At 42.7% G+C, this 25,421-nt stretch overlaps 1 protein-coding gene across 8 annotated transcripts in view; it reads right to left on the reverse strand.

Annotated features, from left to right (window-relative positions):
• Positions 1-25,421, reverse strand: part of EHBP1 (EH domain binding protein 1) — a 321,897-nt gene that overhangs the window by 38,308 nt on the left and 258,168 nt on the right. For 5 of the 8 annotated variants that reach the window (XM_045008331.1, XM_045008330.1, XM_045008335.1 and 2 more), the window contains 5 exons: positions 20,312-20,419; positions 9,040-9,167; positions 6,284-6,422; positions 6,026-6,132; positions 2,671-2,794 (listed from right to left, as the gene is read on the reverse strand). In XM_045008331.1, the coding sequence (XP_044864266.1) occupies positions 2,671-2,794; positions 6,026-6,132; positions 6,284-6,422; positions 9,040-9,167; positions 20,312-20,419 (606 nt within the window). The remainder of the gene's footprint in view (positions 1-2,670; positions 2,795-6,025; positions 6,133-6,283; positions 6,423-9,039; positions 9,168-20,311; positions 20,420-25,421) is intronic. The other 3 variants (XM_045008332.1, XM_045008334.1, XM_045008333.1) reach the window with 3 other exon arrangements.

The following is a 25,421-nucleotide window of genomic DNA, read 5'->3' on the forward strand; positions in this document are numbered from 1 at the left end:
ACCAAATACCAAGATAGAATGAAATGGTGAGAATTGGCAACCCTGTTTTCTCAACATGTGTACCAGTGGCTAGGATAGAATTTCCACAGCCCACAAAAGATCAACAATCAGCTTCCCTAGCGGGATTTTGTACCCTATCAGGTTGTGGTAATTTTTTCTGCATCAGCTCTCAAGTTTTGATCTACAGAGCACTTGCTGGTGGTCCATGGGACACTGGTTGGTCATTTGGTGCTGACTCTTCTTTCTTGTTTCCAGATTCTCTTGTAGGCGTTCAGAAACTGAAAAAGACAAGCCTGGACACCTGTAAAAGAAGCTAGAAATGAGGCAGAGGAGCAGTTTGCCTAGCTGCTTCCATTAGGGGCCACTCCATTAAGAGGAATGGGTGAGAAAACCAGAGACACCCTTTTGGACAGAGCCATCAACAGGACTGGAGCTGCCAGACACCATCAGAAGGCTCCAGGAGGAGGGGTAGAAGAGAAGCAGGCAGTAGGGAAGTATCTGCAGTGAGGCAATACTAGGAACAGGTGGCAGGGAAGCATGTGCAGGGCAGAACAGAACACAATGGAGCAGAATTTTAAAAGAAGAGCAAAAGGAGACCGTGGCTTCCCCCCCGCCCCCAAAGACAGTTAACTAAAGACAGTTAACAACACAAACATTTCCCTAATATTATTTGTCCATGTTGGAAATTTCTGTAGCTTCCCCAGGGATGTTGTATGATGACAAATGGGATATTGATTGGAAGGGGAGATGGGATCTACAGTTTGAAAAAGTTTGAAAAACCCTGCTTTAAAGGCTATGAAGGTAAGTGCAGGCAAGAGTCTCTAGTCTTGAAAGGTGTCCTCCCACCTTCCCCCCACACATGCATTTGTGCTGTTATTCTGAGAAGGAAAAAACAGAATTGTCACCCTGCACTAGTCAAATCATTTATGTAAATGTAGAACTGCATTATGTAAGGAAGTTTGACAGCAAAAGGAAAATAGGCCAAGAATCCAAAAAGAATGTTTCTCAATATAGTTGCACCATTTGTAGCCCTATCGGTAAGGGTGCCCCATCAGCATCCCAGTTATAAACCTATACACCTTTGCTATGTAAATCCACTCTGTACCACACTTGCCATCTCATACCGGACACTTACAAAGAAATATTCATTTTGACTTAAGAAGTCCATTTCACTATGTCCAGGACCTGAAGAAGCTAGTAACGATTTCTGTACTTTAAAACTTAGGAAAAATGACTTTTAAAATATTAACAACAAAAACAAGGACTAGGAACAATTAGATTTAAAAGAGCTGGCTACCGTGCATGCGAACAGTGTATGTCCAGAGGAGATGCTCTGAGTTCACTTGCCTTTTAAAAATTGTTTTAAGATGCATCTTTTCTGATTTTATAAGGTTTTTTTGAGTAAATAATCTCCGTCTTTCTCTCCCCCCCCCACAAACAGAATGCACACAAGTGTGCGATGGCACATTTATATATTAATTCTATAGTATCACATAAAGCAGGACTCTCCTGGCACTTATAAAGCCCAGAACTGCTGCCGGATCAGGGTCCTAATTTGTACACTCATATAGGGAGACAGATTCTTTGTGTGTGAAATTTTTTTTTAAATTAAAAACCAAACAAACAAACAACAAAGGTATGTTAGAAAATAAACAAATTTTTAAAAACCCTACAATTTTGGACAGATATTGCATCCCCATTTCATGCCATGGTACTAAATTTAGTTTATTCATCTTTATACAACAGTATAAATTAATAACATCTGACTGAATTTTTAGTTTACCCTGACATAACCTTGCTTTCCAAGTTAAAGTCAGACCTTACGTTTATATTAATATTGTATACATATATAAAGATAACTTAACCACAAAATAATGTGCGGCAATTAACTTTTCTTCCCAAGAATGTTATCTTCCTAAGGCAGGATCAGTATTTTCTGAATTACAGTATGTATTATTTATTTTTCAAATACTAAAGTACTATTTGTTCCAAACGGCATGATGCTTTTAAACCTTCCCCATCCATGACGATAATCAGCATTTAATACCAATCTAACATTCACTGCAGATGGGAACTTGCAACCACAATGCATTTTACAAAAACCTGACTATATACTTTAATCCTTTCAACTGCACCTGCAACACAAAGTATTACAGACTTTTAAAAACCTGCTCTCTTGAAAAGAAAAAATAAAAATAAAAAATTGTGCAGCATCAGTAACCAGATAATATTCTCAAATTTCAGTGATCTCGTCAATGGAGCCTTCCCCCATGTACTGTGCTCTGTTTCATGCAGTACATGGCTTTAGCTGGCCAAATCTTTTTTTTTTTTCTTTTTCCTCTGAATCAGTAGCACAGTGAAGATCTTACTTTTTTTTTTTTTTTTTAGCAGTGGCATATCAATGAGGCACAGATGTGTATTCCAACTCTGCATGGATGAGCACACTGTTCAATAGTGCTGGCTCACACGGTATCAGGGTAAGTTATCACTTCCCATGAAGGCACTCTTATCACCAGGGCCCAGAGAGGTGGCTGCAAATCGCAGCCTTTTTATTTTCAAGGCAGTTTTGCTGAACATTCAGGCTTCAAAGATTCACACTTCCAAAACTCTATAAGAGTTTGTGAACGCTCAATTTGCCAAAACTGTTTACAGTGTAATTGGGCACCGTACCTGTGTCCATGAGATAGCGAAGGCGCTTCTCCACCAGCGCGGCACGGGTGTCAATTTGCTTTTGCTCATTCTCTAGTGCTGCCAATTCTCCTACAACATACTGACTGGTGTCTTTGAACCCTTTCTGTTAAAGAGAACAAACAAGAAGAAAAAACATCACTTGTAAGTTGCATTTTTCCTTTCCACAAACACTTAGTAAGGCACTTACCTAAACAACCAAATATCCTGCTCACTACCAAAAAGCTTACACTTACATTTTATAAACCTCGCAATTTTGCCAAATATCATTATTTGGATGCACTATTTTTTTTTAAAAAAGCATGGTTTCCTTAGAGACTATTTCAGTGTCTAGATGTTGATTTTGCAGTTTTAAATGACCTGATTTTTTGAAATTCTGTATAATTTATTTCTAAGTAAGAGCTGTTGTTATATACAACATAGTAAACCTGGAGCAATAATCCAAAAGTACTATTTATATTATTATTTACATTGATAAGTTACGCGTGATTTCTGTTACATCCAGTTTTTATTTTGTTTTAAAATGCTAACTTTTAGGGGCTGTGTTTTTAGAAAGAACCATCACAAGAACATCTTGGTGAAAATGCAAAATGTGGGTTTTGGGATTAGAAAAACAAAAACAAACTTTCTTTCTTTTTGCATCTAGTTTCTCTGTGTCAATTCTACTGATGACACACACCAGACTAGGCTGTAATGCTTCTTCAGATTTCCCCTACTGCAGGCTATTGCCCTGATAAACAATGATCTGTAAAAGTATTGGTAATTAGTGTAGCCTTGATTCTTATCCTGACAGGTGCTGTCAAAATCCACTGCAGTCTCTACGATGCAATGGGACTACACACTAGATCTGCTCCTCCTTCCCAGTTTTGTTAATCCCCAACTGCAATGAAGCCCCTTTATGTAGATTTTATAAATCACTTTAAAACATTTTCATGCCAGAAAAGTTATACAGCACTAAAAAGTCAAGTCTGTCCTCTGTATCCTACATGTTTCAGCACTGTCTTGAAGGACAATATAAACTGGTCCTCACAAATCTCACAAAATGTCCACAAACATCCTCAGTGAACAAACCTGACTTACAAAATACACCTCTACCCCGATATAACGTGACCCGATATAACACGAATTTGGATATAACGCGGTAAAGCAGCGCTCCGGGGGGCGGGGCTGCGCACTCCGGCAGATCAAGCCAAGTTCGATACAACGTGGTTTCACCTATAATGCAGTAAGATTTTTTGGCTCCCGAGGACAACGTTATATCGAGGTAGAGGTGTAGTTGGATCTCTCACGAGGATGTAGAGAGTGGTCATTCAGTACCCCAAAGTTATTTTCATATGGCCAGATTGAGTTCAACTTCCTTTGGAGCACTATTTTGATTTGGGACATTCTCTTAGGCCCCGTCTACATGTGGGAAGCTGGGGTGTGAATCTACCTCTTGCTAGCCTAGGGCTTGAGCAAAGTACATTAATGAACTATTAATGTACGTCAGCAGGGTCCACACAGACAGTTAGTCTGTGACAGGCTAGCAAGAGGTAGATCCACATCCCATCTTGCTGCAAACTAAATGTTTGTATAGATGAGGCTGACATAAAAGAGGTCTTACATAGTGCTGAAACATTATAGTTGGGGTATTTATGCAAAAGAAGTTAGGAGGAAAATACTACTATTTCAGGGATGCCTCCTCCACATTTTCTTCATAATCACCAATAAGCCTTCAGGAATTCTCCCCAAGGCTCTTTGAGACAGTTTTAAGGTTGAGAAGCTTAATACAGATGAGGCTTGTTTTCAGATTCCCCTTGTCCTTTGCAAAGGGATATACCTACAGCCATTATCCTTTGGGGATAGGAGGGGAAAATGCAAGCTGTTTTATCATCTGTATTTCCCTATCACTGGCTAACTTGTTGCTGGATTAGTTAGTCAGTCACAACTAATTTGACTGAATTTTTTCAATTGTTTCTCAGTAAATATTGCTGAAAGAGTCGGTACAGCTTCACAGTCGTACAATAGGGATAAAAATCATTATAGCCGGGTATTACTGCAAATAAAGATAAATTCACTGTGAAGGCTGAGAGGATGGCATAAGTCCCACAACTATATGTAACAAGTCTGGAACTTTAAGATCTTGGGCACCTGGTGAAAAAGGCATGTTGTTGCAACACACTGCGGTCACACCAGAAAATAGCATCAGTTCTAAAGGAAACTTTTTTTCACCTGTCTCGTAGCCACAACACAATTACTGAGAGACAGCCTCCAAGTGGAGTACATGAACAAGAGAATTAGTGTGGGCGAGTTGAAGTGATGTATGATATGTGAAATATATTGCCTTTCAACTACAATTAATTGAAAACAGTATAAAAATGTCACTAATGTCAGCATGCAGAATTGTTCACAATGCTATTAGAAGATGAAAAGAAATGCTGTGTCAGGATGAAATATTCCAAGTGTTCATGTGTATTATCTGCATTTATAATGTGAAGTCACTGAGGAAGACCTTACCAGCTTTGCTAAAGCACAGCCATGCTAATAAAGCAGCTGAGAGATTGTTAAGAAGTTAGGTGATTTACTCTAGGTATCACAGCATTACAAAATCTCTAACTGGCACTGAATTGCTTCAGTAAAAAGAATGAACGTATTTAGACAAATTGTGGACAGCAACATATGGCCACCATCAAAGACTGTGCTGTGATTCCAGTCAAAAAATTCAGGTTAAAACTTGTTCTTCCTGCTTCCGTCCCGCAGCTGTCCATCAAAAGCAGCTTTCTCCCTGCGGTCTATCAAATATTTCCCTCACAAATCAATTTTACACATGATCAGCCCATACCCCTACTGAGCTGAACCTCCCCGTTAATTAAGTGAAGAAATTACCATATATATTATATTAATGCAAACATCATTCAGCTAGTAATTCACGGCTGATCTGGATAATGGAAAGGTTGAACACCCATTAACCCAAGCCAACAAAATGGGTTGGCTGAGAAATTCTAGCAGGTCTCATGTGACTCTTCCCTCTAACTGCAGCTCTGCGGTATCTGCTATTGTAATAATTAAAATCCTCCCGGTAGATCAATACTGGAATCTCTTTATGGGAAGTGCCCTGATGGAAATGTCTCAAGGAAGCTGGGGCTGTGGAACTCTGAAAAATTCATTTTTTTTTATCTGACAATTATCACCACACTGCAGACTAATTCAACAGCGCACCCCTCTCACTCTGCTTTGAATGCACTGGAGATTGACATCTAAAAAACCCTAACATCTCATTTTAACAAATAAAGGCACTATTTCCACATACAGTTTGGAATTATCAGCAATCATGAAACCAGACAAAAAATTAATATACATTAAGCACTTCATCTTCTGATGGCTTCCTCTGAGTTTCAGTTATCGCTGCCTTCTCCTCATTTCCTCTCTTTGTATCTTCCTGTATTGATCTTTGCCTTTTCATCTCTTGAAAAAAGGGGAAAGACATGTAAAATTATTATAAAGCTTGATATTTGTGTATTGAAATGTGGACTTACATTATCAGGATTTTAATATATTTATTGTTAAATATTATTAAATCATAAGACGGGAAAACATGTTTTATATTTTCTCCTACCTGGTCGGTTCTCAACATATTGACTGAAAGACTGGAGCTGAGTTTTTCTGACTGTAGAGTCCTTGCTGAACACAACAGGATTTCTAAAACGTTCTGTTGCTTTTTGTAATCGCTCAGCACGATGTTCTTCTGTTCCATTCTGTCAGAAAAACAAGACATACAACAGATTCTTTTGTTTACAAATGTGAAATCACACATTGGAAAGGTATGTTTCAATGACAGAACACAATGCGGGGTTTGCAGAGAATTTCACAACTCAGATTGCTGTTTGTGTGGGATAAAAGTATCAGCCGCTGAAAAAGCAGAGTGATGAACTTTTTTTTTGGCGGTGATTGGTTTTGGTTTGTTTGGCATCATCAGGCAGGACTCTGTATTACTCAACAGCAAGATCTGTTAACTATGACGAATATCTTTCAGTGATGTGGATTTTAAATGACAGATAACTCTTTTACAACTTTAATTTGTCCTGCATGGTATACATTAGTGCCAACCTGCATAATGTATACTCCTAAACATGATCTATAATCACTTTAAAAGCATGTTGCCTTTAGTCTTTCTCCCTCACAATTCTGCCCAGTAAAGAATTCTATCGTTTTGTATAGTCCCACCGACTTGTATAACAAGAAGAACTAGTTTCTAATTTTATGCCCATTGAGATAAACCACTAATGCTGGATGAAGGCTAAAAGGTAGGATTATAATACTATCCCACTGAACTGCATTTCATCAGCTATAACTTTCCAAAGCCAGATTTGTAAGTAAGCCCTTTACAGCTAAGGAAACTACAATTATCTTTTCCAGAGCTTCCTATGTTAATACTGGTAACAAATTCAAATGGTTCTATCAACATGAAATATCCCAGAAGACTGAACCACTGCAATGTGTGGAAACTGCAGATACCGAGGTGCTGTGTACCAAACAAATATTTCATTTTATACCTAATCTATTATTATTTTTATTAAGTGTTTTGAAAGTAAATAGGGAAAGGCTAAGATGCATGACTAATAGCTAAGCCTGCTGAATGCTGAAACTGGTTATCAAAAGCTACCAAGACTTTGCCCTTCCTCTGCATTGAGACAATCAGTAATGAGGGAGTTCTCCAATGGCCTATTCTCTAGCCTCGAGGAGGCCTGGGATACAGAATCCTCAAGGGAAGGTAACAGTTTATCCTTTTCCACAAACACAGAATGCCTCATTTATAAACGTGTAAACTGCATTTTATTAAAACACAAATCCAACTCAATGCGGAAAGCTCCACGAGAACAGATGGACACCATATATTCTTTGCAATACCATTTTTAAACTCTTCTTTAAAAAGACGTACACAAAGGCACGCTGTTAAGTTGCACCTTTTGTTGGAGTAACTTAAAAAAAATCAATTAATACAGAAAAGCTTTTATAAAGAAACACCATTTTCATCAGGTTAGCGGATATCAAATTGCCCTAATGAAGGTGCCTGTGTGCCATTTATTGAACTAAGCTTTAAAAAAGTATCACTCTCATTAGATGCATGTTTTTCCAGATGTATGTTTTTGGGCTGCTATGATTCTGGTTTTAAATAAAAGGTGGCTTCCTGTTGTTAGGACAATAGATATTTGAAGTCTGAACTCAAGTCTTTACCAAAATAAACAACCAAGGCTAATTTTTTAGGCCTGGCAACATGCTAAAATATCAGTGCGATTAGCAAGTAAATCCCATTTTAAGAAACCTTTTTATGACTAGGGACTTCTGCCACTTTACAAATGTATTCCTCTAAGCCCACTAATTCAGTTAGCCTTTTCAATCCATTGTATTATTCTTGGGCCAGCTTCATTTTGCATTAAATCCACTGCAGAAAGCTAAATTGAACGCAAAAATCAGACTTGATCCAGGCTTCCTTTTGTTCAAAGATAGAGACCGAAAGTCCTCTACTGCTGCCACACACTTTCATCACCAATTTATAGGAACCGACAGTGTAAGGGAAAAGCAATGAAAGTCATTGTTTTGGGACTTCAAAGCATCTCTGTATCTGGGGAAGGAAATCCTTTCAGTCAGCAGTGCTGTCCCCACAGTCTGCAGGTGGGTGAAAAGTTATACACAACTGGAAGTGCCCCAAAGCCATACAGATATTAATGACATGCACAGGGTATTTTTTATTTAGTTGTAATAACATAAAAGGGCCTAATTAAGAAAATGAAATGGAAAACTCATAGGTATGTACTTTATGTTAAAATGATGTACATTAAAGATTGACAAAACATGCAGTGTATATACTTGTCTTAAAATTCATTTTTCTCAGAATCATTCACTTCCAGATTACACAGACCTCTATATATTTTTACAACATAATACATTCTAGTTTTGGTTGAGCAAAACAGGTGGTGAGAGACTTGAAAGGGAAGAAAAATATGTGGTGTCCAATTTTGCTCTCACTGCAGTCAATGAGAATTTTGCCACTGACTCTTCCTATGCCTTCATTTCAGATTTAAGTGGTAAGCTGAACAGTAAGAATTTAGAGGTGTTTGTACAGACCTCACGATTATGCCAGCCAATTACAGTTATAGCTATAGTATGGCTAAAAAAATAATAATAATATAAACAGAAAATGTGTTGATTGATACATAGAAAAACCCCACTGCACTGCAAACTCTGCAGCTGCACTGCCCAGCAGATTCTTACTGTGATGGATTTGATAAGAAATTATTTTCCTCATCATAAAGTACAAAACAGAAATCAGAACACACAGGTACTGAGATAAAAGCATTAATCAAAACTTACCTTAATGTCTTGCTCTGAGCTATCAGTTACAGCTTTCTGAGCAGCACTGGAGAGTGAATTTGCCACCTGTGGCTGAGCTTCTAGGAGCTTCTTCAGCTTCAAATCCACCAACTTACTGTTTTGTTCTGCTAAATATGCAAATACCATGTACAACAGAGTGAGATGCATTTAAATGGAGAGTTACTACAACAATGTATCAGTTTAATAGAATTCGTAGTACTATAATTTTAAACTAAAAAGTGAAAACCGAGGAGAAAAAGATCTTTAAAGCACATATTGAACTAGATCTGTATGTGTTATACATACAAACATCTCCCAAGTTTTCTTAAAAACATACATTAAAGAAAGTTAGCACTTGGTTCTGCACCATCAAGTACAGCTTGTACTATGTTATAAAGTAGTGAATGATAAACACATGAACTTCACAAAATGTTAAGTTCCTCTCAGCTAGTACACACATACTTTGGCTTCTCTTTTGGATATATAAAAACTCCTAGAGAAGAATTTACTTTAAGATGGAATATTAAAAATTCATCAGGTATTTTAGGTTCTGATAAATTAATATTATTTGTAAAATTGAATGGTTAACACAAGGTTCCTTGGGCACAGCTTCTCAACTTTAAAACCAGAGTGACAACAACGTCATCTTTCTAGTAATGTTTGTTATAAATTATGGAATATAATGGAGTTAGGAGTGAAATCAAATACTTTTATTACTCCATAAAAAAATAAAATCTTCAGGACCCGCATCCAAACGCCCAATGAAGTCACTGGAAAAATTCCTATGGACTTTGCATCAGGTCTCATATGTACAATATTTCACTTCCCATTAATGCTTATTTGACTACATGCAAAGTATATAGTGTTTTGTATGTGAGTAGTGTGTGCACCTACACATCCCCACCCCAACCATACATATGACCACACCCATATTTGAGAGAGCGAGCGAGCGAGCGAGATGTTAATAGAATATATTACAATTTTGTGAGCTACAGTCACACTGGTAGGGAGCAGAAGGTGCATCACCTGGAGGCATTATGCACGCAAGTCGTGCTTGGGGTGAACACACTGCAGAACATTACTTGCTACATGTGTTCTACAGGTGTACCTTGCACTCCAAATTGCAGTCCTGTACCCACAAGCTAGAATGCAGGAAGGAGGAGCCAAATTAATTTCCTAACCGCACTCCTTCTAAGGCTTGGAGTTCTGTGAACAGTGTTGGACATCCTGTTCCCCAAAATATTCCTGGGGCATTAACAACCAAATATCTGCCTGCCTCCTACAGAGACGTGATGTGACAGGGTGTGATGAAGGACAGCTTCACTCTTCTCTGGCACACCCAGCGGCATATGTACAATATTTCACTTCCCATTAATGCTTATTTGACTACATGCAAAGTATATAGTGTTTTGTATGTGAGTAGTGTGTGCACCTACACATCCCCACCCCAACCATACATATGATGTATGCCAAGCATGTATGCCAGCATGCCAAGCGCGGGCCTGGGGCGGACCTCCCACAGGCATGCTGCCGAATCCGCGGGACCGGGGACCTCCCGCAGGCAAGCCACCGAAGGCAGCCTGCCTGCCATGCTTGGGGCGGCAAAATACCTAGAACTGCCCCTGGGCACACCGATGCACAGTGGCCATAATTTAGCCTAAGATATGAGTGCACACATACACACTGGCTTATACATAAACACCATGCAATATTTGTAATACACAGATGTTCACGTTTTATAAAATACATTCACAGCAGCACATGGTAGCAGCATTAACAAATATTGATGCAGGATTTAAAATCAACAACTTCCACATTTTAAAAAAAAGTTCTCAAACCAGTTTCCTTTTACTTTATTTATGGATTCTGCCTAAAATTATATGGAAAGAAGAAGGATTCAGCAGGTAACAAATTGATTAATCAAGTCACCAATGATCTCAAATAGAAAGGACCCCTTGCGTGTGCATCCTATCCATCTGTCCCCAATAGGATCTCTCTCTTACAAAAATGGTCCACAGAAAGAAAGGTTGGAGAACCACTAGGTTAGGAGACATATCATAAATAATCAATTCCTGATTGCCTTCTCCTCCCAAGTATAAAGAAGTAACTCACCTTGTGCAATAATGAGGGTTATTCGAGATGTGTCCTATGAGTACTCCACTGTAGGTGTGCTTGTGACCCTGAGCTGCAGATCAGAGAACTTCAGTAGCAGGGTCCATTAGGCCCACACATGCGCTGTCGCCCCACATGCTGTGCCACGAGTCTAGTCAGCACGCATGGGCTAATCCCCCTCAATTCCTCCTCTGCCACAGAGTCACTGACAAGAACTCCGAAGTAGAGAGGAGGTGGGTGGATTATGGAGCACCCATAGTGACCATTCTTGAAGAAGGCGATGGATGAGATTGATCTTGTGGCACGTGTACAAACTGAATATGGAAGGGTCATGTTGCTAATTTGGTAGTACTGTCTGATGCAGTTCGGAACACACTCAGTGAGCCTTTGGTTTGATATTGCTGAGTCCTTGGATCTTTCCACAATGGAGAAGGAAAGTCTAGGACAGTGGTCTCCAAACTTTTTGCCCCCACCCCTCCCTTACCTGGTTCATGCCCCCCTGGGAGCTGTGATTGGGGGCTGGGACTGGGAGCAGGTCTGCGGTCAAGGCCAGAGGCCGCCGTGGGAGTGGGGCAGGTACTGCAGCTGGGGCCTCATCCAGGAGCGAGGCCACAGTTGGGGCCAGGAGCTGGAGCTAGGGGCCACAGTTGGAAGCAGAGCCCTGCCAGGAGCGGGGCTGGGAGCTGGGGCTGGACCTGCACCTGGGGCCAGATTGGAGCTGGGGGCAGATTGCTTCCTCCCCACCTCCTGGGGGCTGGCCTGGGCCCCACTGTGCCCCACAAATGTTCCTCTGTGCCCCTTAGGGGGCACACCCCACAGTTTGGGGACCACTGGTCTAGGGGAGTTCCTGAAGGCCCTCATCCTGTCAAGGTAGAAGGCCAGGACTCTCCTGATGTCGAGGGTGAGGCATGGGGTAGAAGACTGGAAGGTGAATCAATTGATTCACATGATACAGAGTGAATACCTTGGGGATGAATTTTGGATGCACCCTGAGCATAATCCGGAAAGAATACTGTGTAGCGGGGATGTGCCATCAGGGCTGCTATCTCTCCTATTCTTCTGGATGAGATAATCGCTATCAAGAACGCCATTTTCGTTGATAGATGTCAAAAGTCAGCCCTTTCAATATCAGGTTTAGATCTTACATGGGGGTAGGAAATGGACACAGGTGTTCTTGACCGCTCTCAACTTGAGGAGATTGATGTGGAGGGATATCTCAGCAGGCGACCATTTGCCTTGTGTCATGAGGCCATTTAAATGCATGCCCTGCTCTGTATGTGATGCATTGGTGCTAAGGAGCGACAATGGTGATGTCTGCAAGAAGGGGGTCCCTTGGCACACATTTATTTTATTAAACCCTTAAGGAATCATTTTGTGGTTGGGTCTGACAGCACTGAGTACCCCTCTACAGGTTGGTGAAAAGCTGTGATAGCTGCTAGATGGACCCTAAGAAAGCTTAGGGATAGTCCTGACTTTTTAAGGGTCAGACCATGGTCTAGGAAGTGTGGAAGAGACGTGGATGTTGGACAGATTTGTTGGGACATGAACCAAATCTGAAACCTCAACCATTTCTGCAGGTATGTGTGTCATGTGGAGGAGTTCTTACTGTGGAACAGAACCTCTTGTATTTCCCTGGAGCAGGAGCTCTCTAGCTGCTGGAACCACCTTTGAGGAGCTATGCTTTGAGGCAGAGAATCCCCAGGTTGGGATGCAGAGTATGCCCTTTGTCCTGTGAGAGGAGGTGAGGAATAGCTGGGAGGGGGATTGATGGGCACATTGCGAACTGTGCCAAGCAAGGGTACTAGGTCTGTCTTGGCCAGGTAGGAGCGACCAGAATGACATGAGTGACATCCCTTTTTATTTTTAGTAGGACCTTCAGAAGTAGAGGAAATGGAGGGAAGATGTAAAGAAGGTCCCCGTCCCATGGGAAAAGAAGGGCATTGCCCAGGGAGTGCTGTTCCATCCCTGCCCTGGAGCAGTAGCATGGACATTTCTTGTTCTGGTAAGTGGCAAATAGGTCTATGGATGGTGATCTCCATCATGTGACGAGGTCATGGAGCACAAACGGCTGTATCTCCTACTCATGACTAAGATTGTCTACTATTGAGTTCTGTGTGCTGGGAGGAAACCCGTGGACAGGGTGATGTCATGGGAGATGCACCAGTTCCATAAGGTCATTGCTTCCTCACATAGGGAGGGTGACCTGATTCTCCCCTTACTGATTAATGTAGTACATGTATGCTATATTGTCTGTTAGGATCTTTGTGTATGATCCTGCAATCAGCGGGAGGAAGTGGACACAGGTGTTCTTGACTGCTCTCAACTCGAGGAGATTGATGTGGAGGGATATCTCTGCAGGTGATCATTTGCCTTGTGCCAAGAGGCCATTTAAACGCATGCCCTGCCCTGTGTGTGATGCATTGGTGCTAAGGAGCAATGATGGTGATATCTGCGAGAAGGGGATCCCTTTGCACACATTGGCCAGGTCCTTCCACCAATCTAAGGAGTTTCTGATCCTGATAGGGGTTTGTCCAACCTATTTGGTCTGTAAACCGAACTGAACCACTGTTGGAGGCATCACATGTGGAGTCTGGCATGTGGTATCACTGCCATGCCCGCTGCCGTATGTCCTAAGACTTGGAGGTGGAGCCCGGCTGGTACTTGTGGGCTGTATTGAACAGTGTCTATGAGTGAAACCAGGGATAGGAATCTGTGTTGGAGGTTAGGAGGTCTTTGGTCTGTAGGGTGTTCAGGTCAGCCCCTATGAATTCCAGGAGTTGCTCTGCAGTGTGGGTTGACTTCTGGGTGTTGATCTGTAGACCCAGTTCTGTGAACAAGTGTATCGTAGTATCAATGACTTGGTGAGCCTCCTTGAGAGATTGGGTTCTGAGGATACAATCGTCCGGGTATGGGTAAATCATTATCCTTTGTGAGTGTAAATGAGCAGCTACCACTGAGAGAATTTTGGAAAATACTCTCGGGGCCGATGAGAGCTCGAAGGGGAAGACTCTGTATTGGTAATGATCATGTCGCAGAGTGAACCTGAGAAATCATCTGTGAGTTAGTAGGATCAAGATGTGAAAACAGACGTCCTGGAGGTCAAGGGTAAAAAACCAGTCTATCAGTTCCAAGGCTGGAATGATCATTGATAAGGTGACCATCTTGTGCTTCTGAGCCTTGACAAACTTGTTGAAAGCTCTGAGGTCCAATAAGGGTCTCCAACCTCCCTTCCTTAGGGGCATTAGAGTAGAATCCCTTGCCTCATAGATGTTGAGGTAGTGGTTCTATAGCTCCTAACCTACTCCTGTAGCAGTAAACTTCAGTGAAAAGAGTCTTTCAAGAGGGATGGGGAAGGGTGTTGTGGAGGGGGTAGGGAGGTGAAATGGATGGAGTACCTGAATCGGATGATCTGTAAGACCCATTGGTCTGATGTTATGCATTCCTAGGCACTGCAAAACATTGCCAGTCGGTGACCAAATGGGTGTACAATGATGTTGGTTTTGTCAGTCGGGGGGAGTGGTCTTGTGGTGCCCCAACCTGCCCATCAAAAGTGGAACTTAGATGAAGGGGGTTGGGATGAAGGTTGTGGGCCCGATAGCTTGCATTTTGGGAATATCTCTTTCTTTCTTTGTGACTTGTAATGGCACTGAGGTTCGTACTGAGCCACATATGACCTATGCTAGGATTGAGGACTAAATTGTCTCTCTTGCCCGGGTGTATAGATTCCCAGCAACCTGACGGTAGCCCTGGAATCCTTCAGCGTATGAAGGGAAGTGTTGGTCTTTTCGGCAAAGAGCTTTGTGCCCTTGAAGTGAAAATCTTCCACTGTAGACTGAACCTCTTTCGGGAATCCCGACAAGTGGAGTCACGATGCCCATCACAGCACCACCGCCATAGAGATGGACCTAGCTGATCTGTTGGCGGCGTCAAAGGCCAATTGTAGTAATGTTTCTGCCATTAGTTGCCCTTCCTGTATGATGGCCTAGAAGGATTCCCAATGTACCTCTGGCAGTTTTTCAATAAAATCATTAAGTTTATTATAATTTGGGCAATCATATTTGGCCATGAGCACCTGACAGTTGGCAATATGGAAGTGTAAGGTGGCGAGGAATATGCCTTTCTACTGAAAAGATCAAGATGCTTCCAATTCCTGTCATAGGGTATAGCTCTGGACTGGTGTTGTCAGACATGGGAATTGACAGTGTCCACAACAATGGAATTGTGTGGAGGGTGGGAAAAGAGGAATTCCGATTCCTTGCTGAGGACATAATATTTTTTGTCCACACATTTGCAATTTGGCGCCACCAATGCTGGGGTTTTGCACACTGTTTTTGTCAGGTATAAAATGGCTTCATTTATTAGGAGGGCAATCTTTGAGGAGGATGAAAAGTGGAGAATATCAAGAAGCTGATAGTGGGTGTCCTTGACCTCCTCTAGTGGTATGTGGAGGGTGTCCGCCACCCTCTTCGCCAGCTCATGGAAAAGATGGAACTTGTCTGCCAGAAATGGTTGGGGAGGCATGATGGCTTTGTCCAGAGAAGAGGAGGACATGGTCTTTAGTGTTATTTCCTCCTCAGGACCGGCTTCCTGTTCCTCTATCTCCTGAAGCAGTTCCAAGGCCCTGGATGCTGTGGCCAAGGGTGTGTACCTGGAGGGTTCTCAGGCGAGGCTTGAAGCTCGAGAAGCAGGCTGTCAGTGCGCCACCCAAAGGTTCCAATATGGCCATTCTGGTGGCATAGGGCCTGGTGGAAGTACTCACAGGTGAGGGGGAGGGATAGCTCAGTGGTTAGAGCATTGGCCTGCTAAACCCAGGGTTGTGAGTTCAATCCTTGAGGGGGCCATTTAGGAATTTGGGGATTGGTCCTGCTTTGAGCAGGGGGTTAGACTAGATGATCTCTTGAGGTCCCTTCCAACCCTAATGATTCTATGATCTGTGGGTACATTCTCAGGCCTTGTTGGTAGTGGGTCTCATATGGAGCTTGGGAGGAGTACTGTGAGACCATCTCCTCTGACTCATAGACTTTAAGGTCAGAAGTGACCATTATGATAATCTATTCTGACCTCCTACACAATGCAGGCCACAGAATCTCACCCATTCACTTCAATAACAACCCCCTAACCTATGTCTGAGTTATTGAAGCCCTCAAATTGTAGTTTGAAGACCTCAAGGTGCAGAGAATCCTCCAGCAAGTGACCCGTGCCCCATGCTGCAGAGGAAGGCGAAAAACCTCCAGGGCCTCTGCCAATCTGCCCTGGAGGAAAATTCCTTTCTGACCCCAAATATGGCCATCAGTTAAACCCTGAGCATGTGGGCAAGACTCACCAGCCAGCACCCAGGAAAGAATTCTCTATAGTAACTCAGATCCCATCCCATCTAACATCCCATCACAGACCACTGGGCATACTTACCTGCTGATAATCAAAAAGTCAATTGCCCAATTAATTGCCAAAATTAGGCTATCCCATCATACCATCCCCTCCATAAACTTATCAAGCTTAGTCTTAAAGCCAGATAGGTCTTTTGCCCCCACTACTCCCCTTGGAAGGCTGTTCTAGAACTTCACTCCTCTAATGGTTAGAAACCTTCGTCTAATTTCACTTCCTAGTGTCCAGTTTATATCCATTTGTTCTTGTGTCCACACTGGTACTAAGCTTAAATAATTCCTCTCCCTCCCTGATATTTATCCCTCTGATATATTTATAAAGAGCAATCATATCCCCCCTCAACCTTCTTTTGGTTAGGCTAAACAAGCCAAGCTCTTTGAGTCTCCTTTCATAAGACAGGTTTTCCATTCCTTGGATCATCCTAGTAGCCCATCTCTGAATCTGTTCCAAGACAGCAGAGGGGCATGGCATGGCTGCGGGAATATCCTCCGTGTCTGGTAAAAGCTCGGTGCCACAATGTATGCTGAGGTCTCTGATTTGGTGGAATTCTGCCAGTGCAGAACGTCCTGCTGTCGGGGGCGGGGGGGGGGGGGACGGGACCTAGTCTGCACTGGTCTCTCCGGTGCTGGGTGAACTGCTGCTGGCAGTGCTGAGGCCAACTCATGTACCAGGACCGTCTTCTTAGAGTGCTTACTCAGTACCAAGGGATAAGAAGACTTGGTGCCCATGCCCATAGGTTCTGTGGGCCTGTCAGCAGTACCGGGAGCCGATGGCCGTTGTGAGGCATGAGTGCCAGACTGAGATGGTCGCGGTGCTGAGGATACCAAGTGAGATGGCAATTGTTTGCAGCTATCTCTGGGGTTACTTAGAGAACTTGTGAGAGGGATCCCAGGCCTACTTCTTCGACGCACTTCTCTTAGATGTCAAAGATTATGGGGAAGATTCACATCCGCCAGGAGATCGAGGTTGGAAAGTTGCCTCAAAGATGATGATTTTCTGGTGGAGCTCTGTCTTTGCAGGATCTCGGCTGGAGCTGCTGGCAGAAGGTACACAGAGCGCTTATCTGCGACCGGGACCGCCTTTTTGCAGGTGCAGCACTTCCTGAAGCCCTGGGTGCTGGGCATACCCCGATAAGGGGAAGGGACACCAGGGGGAAAAAGGCCAGAAAAAGACAAGAAGAATTACAACTAGACTAAAACTAGAACTATCACTGGGAAAACTATCTGACTGAGAAGCAAACAGAGGAACAATAGTCTTAACAGACTGCTACTGGCTCTGTCTCTAGCCAGGAGTGGTTGAGAAGGAACTGAGAGGGGTTAGCCTGTGCACGCTGACTAGCCTCATGGCGCAGCATGAGGGGGGACAGCGCATGTGCGGGCGCAATGGACACTGCTACTGAAGCTCTTCTATCAGCAGCGCAGGGATGCAAGTGCACCTACAATGGAGCACCCACAGGGACACATCTCGAAGTATCTATATTTACTGGAAAATCTTTTGATAGGCTTCTATTTCAGGCAGTCAGATTAGATGATCACAGTAATTTCTTTTAGCCTTAAAATCCATGAAACTTTTAAACATCAGTTTAACCCTAACACTAGAAATATTCAATATATTTTCTGCACAGAAAATATCAAAGCAGAAATAATAAATGATGTGATTCAAGCTTATTAGGCATACAGATTAGCCTGCTCTGAATGCTATTCCAAATTGAAGTACTTAATTATTTGTTGCTGCAGCTCAAAACACCCAATTTACCTCATCCAAGACATGATCAACTGACATGCAACCATTGTAAACAAACTGATATATAGATCATCATCAATTTAGTGTACAAAGAGCCACATATTAAGTAAAGCAGTTTGACTTAGTATACAATGGGCCAGATCCATGGGTCTAGCTAGTGTAGACAGAATGTGAGGGCTTGTCTACATGGTGGGGTAATGTGCTTTACGGGTGGTTATGTGTTGCATGTTCATTGCTCTGTGTAGACCTTGCTCATGCGCTTTAATATAATGCTGTTTGAAACAGTATTATGTTAAAACGCCCTAGGGAACCTTTAGTGCACACCAGCAGGGTCTACATGGACAAATTAATGCACAACACATTAGTGCAGTTTAGAAATCACACCCCCAGACAGCGCCTTACCCCACCAGGTAGACAAGCCCTCAGTCACAGGATGGCTAAAAGCTCTCCCTAGCACGCCCTTGTTCCTGGCGCTGCTCTATGCATGCCATACTTCTCTGGGCTGCTCTAACTTAAGCCAACTTGTAATGGGGCCACATGAAGCCAAAAAAGCAGCCATGTGGTGTACCATAGCAAAGGGGTGCACTGACCATGCTCCTTTTTCCTACTACCCTGGCAGCAGGCAGGGTGGACAGAGTATAAGCCCCTCCAATGGCTCTATAGCATTGCAGGATCAGAGAGCCGTTTAGACAAGTATGTGGACGCTGTGAGATTTTCAAAAGTGCCTAAGCAAGTTAGGTGCCTGACTGACTAAGAGGCTTTGGAAAATTCCATTATGTGCTTATCTGAATTTTTAGACATCCAGATATCTTTAAAAACCTGTATCAGAGGGGTAGCCGTGTTAGTCTGGTTCTGTAGAAGCAGCAAAGAATCCTGTGGCACCTTATAGACTAACAGACGTTTTGCAGCATGAGCTTTCGTGGGTGAATACCCACTTCTTCGGATGCAAGTGGTGGAAATTTCCTGGGGCAGGTATATATAAGCAAGCAAGAAGCAAGCTAGAGATAACGAGGTTAGATCAATCAGGGTGGATGAGGCCCTGTTCTAGCAGTTGAGGTGTGAAAACCAAGGGAGGAGAAACTGGTTCTGTAATTGGCAAGCCATTCACAGTCTTTGTTTAGTCCTGAGCTGATGGTGTCAAATTTGCAGATGAACTGGAGCTCAGCAGTTTCTCTTTGAAGTCTGGTCCTAAAGTTTTTTTGCTGTAGGATGGCCATCTTAAGGTCTGCTTTTAAAGGCCATCTGCTTTTAAAAACCTGGCTTCTAGTTACCTGAGAGAATATCCCCATGGGTAAATATTGTCACACAGTTGTGTCAGTGAAGGAATCTGAACTCAAGCTTCCGTGGTTTAAAATTCCAATAAGGGGTTATCATCCTTATGTATTATTATTATTTGGCAAGCATGCAAAGTGGTCACGTACAGGCCATTCTAATAATATTGATGATTTTGAAATTTGGTATCGAAAAAACTGTTATTTTAACTTTGTAACCCACCTACGGCCAATTCTGTGTTGGTTTACACCTCATACAACCCCACTGGGAGGAACTCAAGGGGACTGCACAGGGTGTAAGTCTGAACAGAATTTGTGCTCCATAATCTGAGCACAAATACATAATACATAAATAATCTATAATACATAAATAAATGAACAGTGACCAGTAAAAACAAAACAAAACAAAAAAATGCACCCAACCCCTTGAAGTGTAATCCCTCTACAGACTTGTGAACACAAAAACCTGCATGGCTTGGCTGGTGCAGCTAGTGTAATCACACCTTATCTCCAAACAGGAACACACATTGGAATCCATCATTATATGAAATATTTCTTTTGTTGTTGATCTTAAATTTGAAACAATAATAAACATGAAAGCAAATAATTCAGGAAAGTGAAATGAACTTAAGAGTTAAAAAGATTTGAAAAAAGACACACAGCTAGGCTAACATTACTAAACAGATAAAAGACACATTGGTACTGATGATGAAGAAGTCTTAGTCATGCAAAATACACAAAACAGCCATTATTTAAATTACCAGTAGAATCAAGGTCATTTTCTAGGTTAGTAAGTTCATCTCCACCTTCTGTAACAGAGCATTCAGGAATCTCCTCATTAGTATTTATCTCAGTATTATCATCCTCATCTGTAGGAACACGTAGCGTTAACGTTAGTACTTTGTCTTGTTCATGCACCATCCCAGTAAAAACATTAGTGGTTTAGTGACAGCTGAGCACCACTGTGGCAAGAAATGCAAACTGAAGTAACGAAATCGGTCTGCAGGGAGATTTCCCAGTTTTCACTAATAGGTATATCTTTAAACTGATGCAATTCAGTATATACACACAGTGGAGGTGCAATGGATGTAATCAGGGCAGAATCTGGCCTCAGGTACAATCTTCAATTGGGCTGGATGTCTGACCAATGTCAAAGCGCACACAAGTTATATTTCTTTTTCTTGCACCCTTCAGCATTCTAACAGGCTACCTGTGGATCACCGCGTCATTATGGTTGATCTTTGATACAGCAACACATTGTGAGAACCATCCTTACAAGTAGACACCTACTGCTCTGTCACAGCACCAGTCTGAATGGTGAGGCCAGTTGGCAAGGAATGCAGAGTTTTAATAAATAATCTTCATTAGACTTTGCACTTCCATGGGGCCCTTCCATTGAGCATCTCAACGCAGTTTACAAACATGAATTAAATAAGCCCCATAACATTCCCATGAAGTAGGTAGATACTATTATCCTCATTTTGTAGATGGGTAAAACCAAGGCATAGAAAGGGTAGGCGACTTAAGGAAGGTCAAGCGATGAGCAGGTGCCCGAGCCAGGAACAGAATTCATGAAAAGTCCTGACTCCTACTTTCCTTATTTTACTGAGAGACCATATACTGTCCGTACAGTGAAATTAAAATAAAGTAACATTAAAAGTAAGTCAGTAAAAGCTGGGTAACACCTTCAAAATGTTTAGCTACATTTTATTTAATAATTTCTAGTTTCTTCAAGTGAAGCCGTTTGCTGTTTGGCATGTATGTACATGAGAAATGGACTGAGGGGTATCTAGAAACTGGAAAGGGAAAGAGGATGGCTTTCATATGAAGGGAAGTTGGAGACAATTAGAAGGAACATGGGAAAATGGCAGTATTGGAGAATTGGAGGTCACACAGGTTAGTGAAAATTTACTTTGATACATTTCCAACCAGGGCTGGTGCAAGGATGTTTTGTGCCCTAGGCGAAACTTCCACCTTGCGCCCTCCCTTGTCCCCGAGCCCCCGCCCTGAGGCCCCCCCCGCGGCAGCTCCCCCCTCCGCCCTGAGGCGCCCGCCTGCGGCAGCTCCCCACCCCCTCTCCGCCCTGAGGCACCCTCCCGTGCCCCAGCTCACCCCTGCTCCGCCTCCTCCCCGAGCACGCTGTCGCCGTTTCACTTCTCCCACCTCCCAGGCTTGCGGCGCCTAAGCTGATTGGCACCGCAAGCCTGGGAGGCGGGAGAAGTGAAGCAGCTCACCCCTGCTCCACCTCCTCTCCGAGCACGCCATTGCCGCTACACTTCTCCCGCCTCCCAGGCTTGCAGTGCCTAAGCTGATTGGCGCCGGAAGCCTGGGAGGCGGGAGAAGTGAAGTGGTGACGGCGTGCTCGGGGAGGAGGCGGAGCAGGGGTGAGCTGGGGCGGGGAGTTCCCCTGCATGCTGCCCCCCCCCTTACTTGCTGCAGGCGGCCCTCCTCGCGCCCCCCTGCCCCAGCTCCCTCCGCCTAAATGCTGGCAGCGACCGGGGCGGCGAAGATCCGGCCGCTGTGGTTGCTGCCGAAGAAAATGCTGCCTCCCAAATCCTAGGGCCCTAGGCGACCACCTAGGTCGCCTAATAGGTTGCACCGGCGCTGTTTCCAACTCAGCCAAACATAGAAGAGTCTAAATATGGTAGTTAGAAACCGTCTAGACCCCAAACTCTAACCTTGAACCCCCCCCCATTTTTGTGACGTTTGGATCTGGATCAGAACTTTTAAGCCTAATCCCTAGCTCTGTAGTAGGCTAAACCAAACCCCTGAACTTTGGGCATACACAGATCCTGCAACTCAGGTCCACGTCTATTGACAACAGAACGTAAGATTTCCATGGAGGCATACAGAATACAGCTGTTTATTTTGTCCACCTGCTCATCTTTACAATCACTGTAATTCACATGCTTCAAGCCTCCCTATTTATTTATTTTTTTGCTGAAACTCTTCCTTCTACATCAGTTGCACTCTTACTTCCTCTTTAGATTGTCGATCCATCCAACACAGTTGCTAATGTTCTTTGTGCAGCTTTGCTCATTCCAAGTGTTGCTCTTGCTACAACGAAGAGGAGCAAAGCATTTTGAAATATATCAGCAACCAGTCCACCTGAGTCAATAAACAAAGTCAGGAGTTCTGCGATGTAGATGATGAAGTGGGGTGGGCAGAGGAAGATGTGTGGGATAACTCTAATAGCAGATTTGATTAGGGTGGGCTAGGGAAAGAAGGGGATTAAAAGGTGGGGGCAATTCTTTTGTGGGTTCTCTCTGTGTCAGTCTATAAGGAAAAAAGTATAGGAAAGACTGGGGGAAGAAGACCATGAAGGAGATGCACATAAATTTTCAGGACCTAATCACATCAGCCACGCCATCAAGGGCTCGTTCACCAGCACATCTACCAATGTGATATATGCCATCATGTGCCAGCAACGCCCCTCTGCCATGTACATTGGCCAAACCGGACAGTCGCTACGTAAAAGAATAAATGGACACAAATCAGACGTCAAGAATTATAAAATTCAAAAACCAGTTGGAGAACACTTCATTCTCCCGGGCCACTCGATTACAGACCTAAAAGTCACAATATTACAACAAAATTTCTTCAAAAACAGACTCCAACAAGAGACTGCTGAATTGGAATTAATTTGCAAATTGGACACCATCAAACTAGGCTTGAATAAAGACTGGGAGTGGATGGGCCATTACACAAAGTAAAACTATTTCCCCATGCTTATTTCCCCCCCCACCAGTTCCTTACATCTCCTTGTCAATTGCTGGAAATGGGCCATTTTCATTATCACTACAAACAGTTCTTTTTCTCTCCTGCTGGTAATAGCTCACCTTAAGTGATCACTCTCCTTATAGTGTGTATGGTAACACCCATTGTTTCATGTTCTCTGTGTATATATATCTATCTTCCTACTGTATTTTCCACTACATGCATCCGACGAAGTGGGCTGTAGCCAACGAAAGCTTATGCTCAAATAAATTTGTTAGTCTCTAAGGTACCACAAGTACTCCTGTTCTTTTTATAAATTTTCATGTGGGTGCAGGGTAAAGCTATGCGAGAAACGGAAAGTAGAGGGACTGGGTCGGCTAGGCCATGCTATGGGAAGGATAAGAAGGGGATCTGATGTCAGAATGGGCATTATATAGTATACCTGGACTTCAGCAAGGCTTTTGACACAGTCTCACATGACATTCTGATAAATAAGCTAGAGAAATGAGGGCTCAACAGAACTACCATTCAGTGGATATATAACTAGTTAAACAACCATAAACAAAGAATAACTAGTAATGGAATGACGTCAGATTGGAGGGAGATCTGTTCTGGGGTTAACATCTTTATTAATGACCTAGATGTAAGAATAGAAAGCATACTGATCAAATTTGCAGATGACTAAGCTAGGGGGAGGTTGCCAATACTTTGAAGGATAGAGCTAAAATTCAGAGGGATCTTGATAAACTGCAGAACTGGGCTGTAGACAACAAAATGAAATTCAGCAAAGACAAATGTAAAGTGCTGCACTTAGGGAAGAAAAACCAAATGCACAAATACAGAATGGGGGATAACTGGCTTGGCAGCAGCACTGCTGAGAAGGATCTGGGAGTTGTAGATCACCACCTCAGCATGAATCAGCAATGAGATGCTGTTGCAAAAAAAGCAAATGCAATTTTTGGTTGCATTAACAGAAGCACAGCATGCAAGTCACGGGAGGTGACAGTACCGGTCTACTCGGCGCTGGTTAGGCCTCACCTGAGAGCTGTGTCCAATTTTGGTCACAAATGTATAGAAAGGATGTAGAGGAAGTGGACAGGATCCAGAAGCAAGTGACAAAGAGGATAAGAGGGATGGAATGCAAGCCATATGAGCAAAGGCTGAAGGAACTGGGTATGTTTAATTTGGAAAAGAGGAGATTACGAGGGGATATGATAAAAGTCTTCAGATACTTGAAAGGGTGCCGTACAAAAGACAAAGAAAAGTTGGCACAGAGGGTAGTACAAGAGACAATGGGTTCAAACTACAGAACAGATTTAGATTAAATCTCAGGAAAAAAACGTCCTAACTGTATGAACAGCAGGACAATGGAACAGACTGCCTCAGGAGGTTGTGGACGCTTCTTCACTGGAGGTTTTCAAAAGGTGGCTGGATAGCCATCCATCTTGGATGGTTTAGACACAACAAATCCTGCATTTTGGCAGGGGGGTTAGACTAGATGACTGTTGCGGTCACTTCTAACTCTATGGTTCTATGAATCTAGGGACTGGATGATCCTGAAAAATGCTCTTGGGGGAAGATGCATATTGAGTTGCAGCTATTTAGTATATAGGACTATATGGAAGGTGGGTAAAAGCAATATTATTGGTCCTTAGGTGAGGAACTAGGTAAGGGAGTATCAGGTGTGCCAGAGATAATGTTATTAGTAATGATCTAATTGTGGGAGAGCGGTTGGAGTATTTAAGGAAGAGTTAAGGATGCCACAATATACACTTTCTGACCCTGTTTACATTTGAGCTATTTTGAATATGGAGGTTGTTTTTTGTTTTATTTGAAGTTTTAAGTTTGGACTGAAGAGAGAGAAAAATGGAAAAAAGTAAGAATTTCAGCATAAGGAATCTTGGAAGAGTGTGGGAGGTGCAAGGCTAAAGCAATGGAAGAAAAGAACCCAGAAGGAAAATGAAAATTGTTCAAAGGTATTTAATATACAGTTAACACAAAGCTATGTATGCCATCCATCAAGAAATACATTAGATTAAAAACAAGAAATGTAGACAAACAAAGGTTTTCAAAGAAGAAACATGGGTAAGCCAGAGGCACAAGAGAAGTAAAAAACACCTGACATATGTGAGTTGTGGCACAAAAATCACCAAA

This window comes from Mauremys mutica, chromosome 3, assembly GCF_020497125.1.
Source record: "Mauremys mutica isolate MM-2020 ecotype Southern chromosome 3, ASM2049712v1, whole genome shotgun sequence".
In the NCBI taxonomy this organism is placed as follows: domain Eukaryota; kingdom Metazoa; phylum Chordata; order Testudines; family Geoemydidae; genus Mauremys; species Mauremys mutica.